The 10,791-nt window shown below is 47.8% G+C and overlaps 1 protein-coding gene and 1 pseudogene across 2 annotated transcripts in view; one reads left to right on the top strand and one right to left on the bottom strand.

Moving 5' to 3' along the window:
- The window catches only part of ZAN (zonadhesin), a 68,708-nt gene that overhangs the window by 18,848 nt on the left and 39,069 nt on the right, over positions 1-10,791 (bottom strand). Inside the window, 2 exon segments of the mRNA XM_032254895.1 lie at positions 761-976; positions 7,842-8,146. Of these exon segments, the coding sequence (XP_032110786.1) occupies positions 761-976; positions 7,842-8,146 (521 nt within the window).
- LOC116534616 lies at positions 2,266-3,145 on the top strand (annotated as a pseudogene). Its single transcript, XR_004261806.1, has one exon. The product of XR_004261806.1 is annotated as a 40S ribosomal protein S3a pseudogene (transcript).

Consider the following 10,791-nt stretch of genomic DNA (forward strand, 5'->3'; position numbering starts at 1 on the left):
CAACATGGTGAAACCCCGTCTCTACTAAAAATACAAAATATCAGCTGGGCATGGTGGCGCGTGCCTGTAATCCCAGCTACTCAGGAGGCTGAGGCAGGAGAATTGCCTGAACCCAGGAGGCGGAGGATGCGGTGAGCCGAGTTCGCGCCATTGCACTCCAGCCTGGGTAACAAGAGCGAAACTCCGTCTCAAAAAAAAAAAAAAAAAAATACAAAAATTAGCCAGGCTTGGTGGTGCTTCCCTGTCATCTCAGCCACACAGGAGATTGAGGCAGGAGAATCGCTTGAACTTGGGAGGGAGAGGTTGCAGTGAGCAGAGATCATGCCACTGCACTCCAGCCTGGGTGACAGAGGGAGACTCCACCTCAAACAAACAGACAAAAAACCACTATGCTTGGTGTCTTACATATGTTGTAAAACAGACACTACAAACTCATTTTACAGGTGAGCAAACTGAGATAATAGAGGTCATCCGACTCATCAGTGGCACCTAAGAGTGAATCTTAGGTCAGCCTGAAATGAGGCCCTGGTCCTTCCACTATGCCATGCCATGTGCTGCTTGTTTGGATTCCTCGGATCCACCCAAGCCAGGCGCCATCAGCCCAGACCTGGCTGGAGATGAATGCGCCACCCACAGCAGTCTTCACACCCCAAGGCCAGCTGTCAAGTCATGGGTGTCCCAGGCTGAGAGAGGCGGGGAAAAGGAGAAAGCACCACCCTCGAGGTGCGTTGCCTCCCGTCCTCCCATTTCCCATCTCAACTCACAGGGATCGAGCCACCATGGGCATCCTTGCAGCTGCACTGACTTCTGGGGACACACTTGTCCTCATTCAGCACATAGCCGGGCTGACAAATGCACCCCTCAGCACAGGCAGAGGGGACTTTGGCGCCCTCACAGCGGCCATCCAGGTCCCAGCAGGAAGGTGAGCAGGAGGGAAGGCAGTTGGTGTAGCTGCTATAGGCAGGGCATTCCAGAGCTGTGGGTGAAGGAAACAGTGAGTCAGCAGAGAGGGTCAGAGGGGGCCAAGGTGGGCAGATGTAGGCGGGAAACCCCGCAAGTGCTGGGGCAAGGGTCTGAAGCTTCAGTCTGTTCCCATATAAATACTGATTTAGAAAAGAATTAGAAATGTAGGCATATAGTTATTCCTTTATATAATCATATATAATCTTACAGTTACTTATCATCATAAAAATGTATACTCAATATAACCTTTATTTTACTAATGATTATCGGGTTATGAAGCATGGAACTGAGGTGACATTGTGAACAAAGTGATCCTAAGGCAAGAGGCTCTAAGCCCTCTGTCACGCCCACATAAGGGCTGCTGGAGGGCGCCTCGGCTGTGTGGCAGCGCCAGCACTGGGAAAGTGCCCACCGTTCAGCCAGCTAGGGAAAGAGATATCCAAAATGACCGAGACATCTCCTTCCTGGGGAAGTTAGGAGAAAACTCCGCTTCTCCAAGCTCTTGTGGTAAGGCCTGGCTGCCGTCAGGGAAGCCCGCAGACATCCGGGGGTTTAACTGTCTCTATGTGATGCTGGGCTTCAGTGGTCACATTCCATGTCTACTCTCACGGCCTGCATCTGTACCTGGTTTCTCTTTTTCTTAAAAGATAAGAATTAGTAATAGTAACATAATCTTAGTGTCCTTGACATTTCTGACAAATACGTGAAGAGCGCTGATGCATTAGGTTTTCTCCTCGCCTCGGCTACTTGAAAGTATTGGGCCCCCTATCTTCAAGATACGTGATTTACCTGACCCTATCACCGACCACCATTACCTCACCCTACCTTCCCTGCCCACTGCTTTGTACTCAATAAAACTCAGAGTGTCCAGGCACTCGGGGCCACTGCAGGTCTCTGCGCTTTGGTTGGCAGTGGACCCCCGAGCCCAAATTCTCTTTTCTCTATCTCTGTGTCTGTGTCTTTTATTTCTGGTTTCTTGTCTCCGCACCAACAGGGAGGGGCTCACAGAACCCTGTAGGGGTGGACCCTATAGGCAGGGGCTGTAGAAACCAGGCTATGGATGGATGACCAACAAGGCTTGGGGAGATTTTTTTTCTTTTGTTATTAATTCAGCAAACATTTACTGAGTGTGGATTGTGGCCAGGCTTTGGGTAAAGAAAGGAATAAGAATGGCCAGGCACGGTGGCTCACACCTGTAATCCTAGCACTTTGGGAGGCTGAGGTAGGTGGATCACCTGAGGTCAGGAGTTCAAGACCAGCCTGGCCATCATGGTGAAACCCCATCTTTAAAAAAATTAAAAAGGCGACATCCACTTCCGCCCTTTTGGCTCTCTGAGCAGCACCATGGCGGTTGGCAAGAATAAGCGCCTTACGAAAGGCGGCAAAAAGGGAGCCAAGAAGAAAGTGGTTGATCCATTTTCTAAGAAAGATTGGTATGATGTAAAAGCATCTGCTATGTTCAATATAAGAAATATTGGAAAGACGCTAGTCACCAGGACCCAAGGAACCAAAATTGCATCTGATGGCCTCAAGGGTCGAGTGTCTGAAGTTAGTCTTGCTGATTTGCAGAATGATGAAGTTGCATTTAGGAAATTCAAGCTAATTACTGAAGATGTTCAGGGCGAAAACTGCCTGACTAACTTCCATGGCATGGATCTTACCCGTGACAAAATGTGCTCCATGGTCAAAAAATGGCAGACAATGATTGAAGCTCATGTTGATGTCAAGACTACCGATGGTTACTTGCTTCGTCTGTTCTGTGTTGGTTTTACTAAAAAACGCAACAATCAGATACGGAAGACCTCTTATGCTCAGCACCAACAGGGTCCACCAAATCCGGAAGATGATGATGGAAATCATGACCCGAGAGATGCAGACAAATGACTTGAAAGAAGTGGTGAATAAATTGATTCCAGACAGCATTGGAAAAGACATAGAAAAGGCTTGCCAATCTATTTATCCTCTCCATGATGTCTTCGTTAGAAAGGTAAAAATGCTGAAGAAGCCCAAGTTTGAATTGGGAAAACTCATGGAGCTTCATGGTGAAGGCAGTAGTTCTGGAAAAGCCACTGGGGATGAGACAGGTGCTAAAGTTGAACGAGTTGATGGATATGAACCACCAGTCCAAGAATCTGTTTAAAGTTCAGACTTATAATAGTGGCAAATAAAAAGTCTTATTTGTAAAAAAAAAAAATTAAAAAAAAAATAAAAAAATAAAGAAAGGAACAAGAATGACTCTCCCAAGTAAGCATGGTGGACAGAGGTCACACAGCAGCTGCAGCATGACCTTGATGTGCATGATCAGTAGGTGGGTTCACAGGCAAGAGTATACAAGGTGTGATGGAAGCACAAAGCAGGGAGGTATTAATTCTGTTGGGGGAGTTAAAGAAAGGCCCTTAAGCAAAAGTAGTGTGAACAAATGGAAATGCATACCATGTTCATGGATAGGAAGGTTCAGCAACACAGTGATATTATTTCTCCCTTAGTGAATGTACACATTTAATGTGATCTCAATAAAATATATCAAAAGTATTTTTTTTGGTGGGGAGGATGGAGTCTCTCTCTGATGCCCAGGAATGATCTCGGCTCACTGCAGCCGCCACCTCCTGAGTTCCAGTGATTCTCCTGCTTCAGCCTCCTAGGTGGCTGGGAGTATAGGCATGTGCCACCATGCCTGGCTAATTTTTATATTTTTAATAGCGACAGTATTTCACCATGTTGGCCAGGCCAGTCTCAAACTCCCGACCTCAGGGATCCTCCCACCTAGGCCTCCCAAAGTGCTAGGATTATAGGCATGAGCCACCGCACCCAGCCACAAAAGTATTTTATATAAGTGTGTGCTTTTAATAGGACAAGATGATTTCAAAGTTGAGCTGAAGATATAAGCAAACCAAAAAAGCCAGGAAATCCCTTAAAGAAAAAAAGAGCCATAGCCGGGCCCAGTGGCTCAAGCCTGTAATCCCAGCACTTTGGGAGGCCAAGGCGGGTGGATCACGAGGTCAAGAGATTGAGACCATCCTGGTCAACATGGGGAAACCCCGTTTCTACTAAAAACACAAAACATTAGCTGGGCATGGTGGCACGTGCCTGTAATCCCAGCTACTCAGGAGGTTGAGGCAGGAGAATTGCTTGAACCCGAGAGGCGGAGGTTGCAGCAAGCTGAGATCGAGCCACTGGAGACTGGGCCACAGAGTGAGACTCTGTCTCAAATAAACAAACAAAATTTCTAGAGCAAAGAATCAGCAAACTTTTTTGTAGCTTCTGTGGGGCTAGCATTTATAGCTATTGCTCAAGATGGAGAAGACGTAGAACAAGATTAACATATTTGACCCCATAAAATTTTTTTTTTTCCTGCATGACAAAAAAAAGTCAAAAGATGGAAACAAAAAGGACTGGAACAATTTGTGTAACTTGGAGCACTAATAAAGGTCTATTTTCCATAATAGAGAAAGGGCTTTCATTAAATAATTCAATAAAGACCAACGACTCAGTGGAAAAATGGCAACCAGATATAAGCAGATAGTTTACAGAAAGAGAAATTCAAAGCGTTCCTAAGCATATGGAAAAATGTCCAACTTCATTCATAATAATAGCTCAAATTAAGACTTGTTATTTTTCATGACCAGGCGAGGTGGCTCATGCCTGTAATCCCAGCACTTTGGGAGGGTTGAGGCAGGTGGATCACCTGAGGTTAGGAGTTCAAGACCAGCCTAGCCAATATGGTAAAACCCTGTCTGTACCGAAAATACAAAAATTGGCCACGCATGGTGGCACATGCCTGTAATCCCAGCTAGTCAGAGACTGAGGCAGGAGAACCACTGGAATTTGGGAGGCAGAGGTTGCAATGAGCTAAGATCATGCCACTGCACTCCAGCCTGGATGACAGAGTAAGACTCTATCTCAAAAAAAAAAAAAAAAAAAAAAAAGACTTGTTTTTCACTTCTCAGATTGGCAAAACTCCAAAAGCACAAAGCATAAAGCTTTCTTGTCTTTTGTTTTTTAATTTTTTTTCTTATAGAGATGCAGGGGTCTCACTATATTGCTCAGGTTGGTCTCAAACTCCTGGCCTCAAGCTTCTTGGCCTCCCAAAGTACTTGGATTAGGGTGTGAGTCACTGCACCCAGCCAAGAATAAATTTGAATTTGTTTGTATATGCATAAATAAATGGTCTTGGAGAAAAATACTGAGACGTGAAGCAGGCCCATGGGGTGAGGGTGGGAGGGAGGTTATCTTTTTTTTTGTTTTTGGGGGGAGATTTTTTTTTTTTTCTGAGATAGGGTCTCACTCTGTCACCCAGACTTGAGTGCAGTGGTATAATCATGGTTCACTGAAGCTCGACCTCCCGGGCTCAAGTGATCCTCCCACCTCAGCCCTCCACGTAGCTGGGACCACAGGCATGAACCACCATACTTGGCTAGTTTGGTAATTTTTTGTAGAAATGGGTTATAACTATGTTACCCAGGCTGGTCTCAAACTCTTGGGTTCAAGCAATCCACCCACCTACCTCAGTCTCCCAAATTGCTGGAATTACAGGTATGAGCCACCACACCCGACCAACTGGGTGTTTTTTAATACTTTAAAAGTATTTAAAATTTTTTAATCCTTTATAAGTTTTCAAATCCTGTGCATGTGTTACATATCAAAAAATCTCTACAAAATTCCTGTTTTAAAATGTAAAAGGATCTGGAGTTATATAGCAGTGATAGTTGCACGACCTTATGAAGATACTAAAAGACACTTGATTTATTTATTTTTTGAGATGGAGTTTCAGTCTTGTTGCCCAGGCTGGAGTGCAATGTTGTGACCTCAGCTCACTGCAACCTCCGCCTCCCAGGTCCAAGTGATTCTCCTGCCTCAGCCTCCTGAGTAGTTGGAATTACAGGCACCCTCCACCATTCCCAGCTAATTTTTTGTATTTTTAGTAGAGATGGGGTTTCACCATGTTGGCCAGGCTAGTTTCCAACACCCGTCTCGGCCTCCCAAAGTGCTGGGATTACAGGCATGAGCCACCGCACCCCGCTAAAAGACACTTTTAAAAGAGTGAATAAGCCGGGCGCGGTGGCTCAAGCCTGTAATCCCAGCACTTTGGGGGGCTGAGGCGGGTGGATCACGAGGTCAAGAGATCGAGACCATCCTGGTCAACATGGTGAAACCCCATCTCTACTAAAAATACAAAACATTAGCTGGGCATGGTGGCGCATGCCTGTAATCTCAGCTACTCGGGAGGTTGAGGCAGGAGAATTGCCTGAACCCAGGAGGCAGAGGTTGCGGTGAGCCGAGATTGCGCCATTGCACTCCAGCCTGGGTAACAAGAGTGAAACTCCGTCTCAAAAAAAAAAAAAAAAAGAGTGAATAGTATGCTATGGGAATAATCTCAGCATTTTTTTTTTTTTTTTAAGTAAAATGCTACAGAAGTTTGCCCAGTTGTCTGCCAGGAGAAAAGAAGAAAGCTTTCTGGCCACCCCGGCCAACATGGTGAAACCCCATCTCCATAAAAAACACAAAAATTACCCGGGTGTGGTGGCCTATGCCTATAGTTCTAGCTACTTGGGAGACTGAGGCATGAGAATGGGTTGAACCCAGGAGGTGGAGGTTGCAGTGCCAAGATCTTGCCATGGCACTCGAGCCTGGTAACAGAGGGAGATTCCATCTCAAAAGCCAGGTGAGGGGGCTTACGCCTGTAGTCCCAGCACTTTGGAGGGCAAAGGCTCACTGCAACCTCCGCCTCCTGGGTTCAAGCAATTCTCCTGCCTCAGCCTCCCAAGTAGCTGGGACTACAGGCACGCGCCACCACACCCAGCTAATTTTTGTATTTTAGTAGAGATGGGGTTTCACCATGTTGGCCAGGGTGGTCTTGATCTCTTGACCTCATAATCTGCCTGGCTAGGCCTCTCAAAGTGCTGGGATTACAGGCATGAGCCACCTCACCTGGCCTAATTTTGTGTGTGTGTGTGTGTGTGTGTGTGTGTGTGTGTGTGTGTGTGTGTTTTTGAGACGGAGTCTTGCTCTGTCACCAGGCTGGAGTGCAGTGGCACAATCTCGGCTCACTGCAACCTCTGCGTCCTGGGTTCAAGCGATTCTTCCGCCTCAGCCTCCCGAGTAGCTGGGACCACAGGCACATGCCACCACGCCCGGCTAATTTTTTTGTATTTTTTGTAGAGACGGGGTTTCACTGTGTTGGCCAGGATGGCCTCTTGACCTAGTGATCCGCCTGCCTCGGCCTCCCAAAGTGCTGGGATTACAGGCGTGAACCACCGCGCCCAGCCAATTTTGTTTTTTTTATAGAGACAGGGTTTCACCAGGTTGGCTAGGTTGGTCTTGAACTCCTGATCTCAGGTGATCCACCCACTTTGGCCTCTCAAAGTGCTAAGATTACAGGCATGAACCACTGCGCCCAGCAAATTTTCTTTCTTTTTTTTTTTTTTTGAGACAGAGTCTCCCGCTGTTGCCAGGCTGGAGTGCAGTGGCGTGATCTCAGGTCACTGCAACCTCAGCCTCCCGGGTTCAAGCGATTCTCAGCCTCAGCCTCCCGAATAGCTGGGACTACAGACGCTCTCCACCATACCCAGCTAAGTTTTTTTTGCACTTTTGGTACAAACAGGGTTTCACCATGATAGCCAGGATGGTCTTGATCTCCTGATCTTGTGATCTACTTGCCTCAGCCTCCCAAAGTGCTGGGATTACCAATGTGAGCCACCATGTCCGGCAAAAAAATGTACATCAATCAATAAATAATAAATTAAAAAATAGCCCTCATCAAAGAGTCAATGAGGGCTGAATCAGGAGGAAATGGGAAGGAGGGTGAGGGAGTTCTCAGGGAAGCAGAGAGGGAAATGGGGTTTGGGAGTGGTTTGGGAGTGACAGCGTGGCACACTCACGGCAGAAGCTGCTGTTTCTCCAGAGTGGGGGCTTCAGCCCCTGGCTCTGGCAGACGGCCCCGAAGGCTTGCAGAGCGTCGCAGAGGGCGTGGTGGAGACCTCCGAACACACAGAGGGTGTTCGTACAGCCCACCAGGAAGGCTGTGAGGTCTATGCGGGAGGCGCACTGCGCCCACGTGGGAGCCCGCAGCACTGCCTCACACTTTTCCCGAGCCCTGCGGAGGTCGTTCGCCCTGCAGTTTCCACTCCGGTTCTCCTGCTGTTCCCCTAGGATCTGCTGCTCATCCACCAGGAGTTTCTGACAGCTGGGAAGGAAAAAGAAAGGAATCAACCTAGGGACAGCTGTCCCCCTGCTACGACACAAATTTTTTTTTTTTTTTTTTTTTTTTAGAGGGAGACTTGCTCTGTCGCCCAGATTAACTGGAGTGCAATGGCGTGATCTTGGCTCACTGCAACCTCCACCTCCCCTCCCAGGTTCAAACTATTCTGCCTCAGCCTTCTGAGTAGCTGGGACTACAGGCGCCCACCACCATGCCTGGCCAATGTTTTTGTTTTTGGTTTTTCTTGGAGACAGAAGCTCACTCAGTGGCCCAGGCTGGAGTACAGTGGTGCAATCTTGGCTCACTGCAACCTCTACGTCTCAGGTTAATGTGATTCTCATGCCTTAGCCTCCCGAGTAGCTGGGATTACAGGTGCCCACCACCAAGCCAGGCTAATTTTTGTATTTTTAATAGAGATGGGGTTTCACCATGTTGGCCAGGCTGGTCTTGAACTCCTGACCTCAAGTGATCTACCCGCCTCAGCCTCCCAAAGTGCTGATATTACAGGCCTGAGCTGCCACGCCTGGCCCTATGACAATGATCCGGTGCTCCCAAATGACCCAGAAAGAGCTCTCAGGGACTTCTCACCCTCCTAATCCCTCTGGTGTTCACAGGGAAGCTGGTCTGAGCTTTGGCCAACCTTCCATTGGCCTTGTCTCCTTCCAGGTTCCCTTTCCTTTTTTCCTTCCTGCTCTGTTGCCCAGGCTGGAGTGCAGTGGCATGATCAAGGCTCATTACAGTTTCAATCTCCCAGGCCCAGGGGATCCTCCTGCATCAGCCTTGTGAGTAGCTAGGACTAACCACGCCTGGTTATCTTTCTTTTCTTTTTTTCTGTAGAGATGGGGTCTTGCTATGTTGCCCAGGCTGGTCTCAAACTCTTAGGCTCAAGCAATCATCCCACATCGGCCTCATAAAGTGTCAGGAGTACAGGCGTGAACCTCTGCACCCAGCCATTTTAAAACTTTTTTTTTTTTGAGGCAGAATGTCGCTCTGTTGCCCAGGCTGGAGTGCAATGGTGAGATCTCAGCTTACTGAAACCTCTGCCTCCTGGGTTCAAACAAGTCTCCTGCCTCTGCCTCCTGAGTGGCTGGGATTACAGGCGCCTGCCACAATACCAGGCTAATTTTTGGATTTTTAGTAGAGATGGGTTTCACCTTGTTGGTCAGGCTGGTCTCAAACTCCTGACCTTGTGATCTGCCTGCCTCGGCCTCCCAAAGTGCTGGGATTACAGGCGTGAGCCACGGCACCTGGCCTGTTTTTAAACTTTTTAAGACAGAGTCTTGCTCTGTCATCCAGGCTGGAATGCAGTGATGCAATCATAGCTCACTGCAGCCTTCAAATCTTGGACTCAAGCAATCTTCCTCCTAAAGCCTCCTGAATAGCTGAGACTACAGGGATGTGCCACCTTGCCTGGCTAATTTTTGTTTTTAATTTTTTTTTGTAGAGATGGGGGTCTTGCTATGTTGCCTAGGCTAGTCTCAAACTCCTGGCCTCAAGTGGTCCTCCAGTCTTGGCCTCCCAAAGTGCTGGAATTACAAGCATGAGTCACTGCTCCTGCCCCTCCTCCAAGGTTTCTAAGTAAGGAAAGGAAGACTTTCATATTTCTCTAACTGGGTTCTAGCAGCCTTGAGATGGATCAATTACACACATCACCCCAAAATGTCCAGAAGCCATCACCCTCAAATCAGACACACAAAGCAACATTCTGGCTTGTAATCCCAGCACTTTGGGAGGCCATTGTGGGTGGATCACTTGAGGTCAAGGAATTGGAGACCAGCCTGGCTAATATGGTGAAACGCCATCTCTACTAAAAATTAAAAAATTAGCCAGACGTGGTGGCTCGTGCCTGTAATCCCAGCTACTCGGGAGGCTGAGGCAGGAGAATCACTTGAACCTAAGAGGCAGAGGTTGCAGTGAGCTGAGATCATGCCACTGCACTGTAGCCTGGGTGGCAGAGCAAGACTGTCTCAAAACACACAAACAAAAAAAATTGAAGGCGAAGAAAAAATAAACATTCTGGTCTTCCTGCCCCAGGTGTACCCTACAGTCTAGCTCCCCATGTCATGTTGCTATGAAAGGCTAGAGGGGTGAGCAGGCAAGGTGGCTCTAGCCTATAAACCTAGCACTTTGGGAGGCTGAGGTGGGCAGATCACTTGAGCTCAGGAGTTTGAGACCAGCCTGGACATGGTGAAACCCGTTCTCTACCTAAAATACAAAAATTAGCTGAGCCGAGCATGGGGCATAGTGGCATGCACCTGTAATCCCGGATACTCGGGAGGTAGAGGCACAAGAATTGCTTGAACCCAGGAAGTAGAGGTTGCAGTGAGCCAAGACTGTGGCACTGCACTCCAGCCTGGCTTATAGAGCAAGACTCCATCTCAAAAAAAAAAAAAAAGAAAAAAATGAAAAAGAAAACTAGAAGGGTTGGCTCATGTCTATAATCCCAGCACTTCGGGAGGCCGAGGCGGGCACATTGCCTTAGGTCAGGAGTTTGAGACCAGCCTGGCCAACATTGTGAAACCCCATCTCTACTATGAAATACAAAAATTAGCCGGGCATGGTGGCAGGTGCCTGCAATCCCAGCTACTCAGGAGGCTGAGGCAGGAGAATTGCTTGAACCCAGGAGGTAG

This window comes from Sapajus apella, unplaced genomic scaffold, assembly GCF_009761245.1.
Source record: "Sapajus apella isolate SASKATOON/1434 unplaced genomic scaffold, GSC_monkey_1.0 scaffold88, whole genome shotgun sequence".
In the NCBI taxonomy this organism is placed as follows: domain Eukaryota; kingdom Metazoa; phylum Chordata; class Mammalia; order Primates; family Cebidae; genus Sapajus; species Sapajus apella.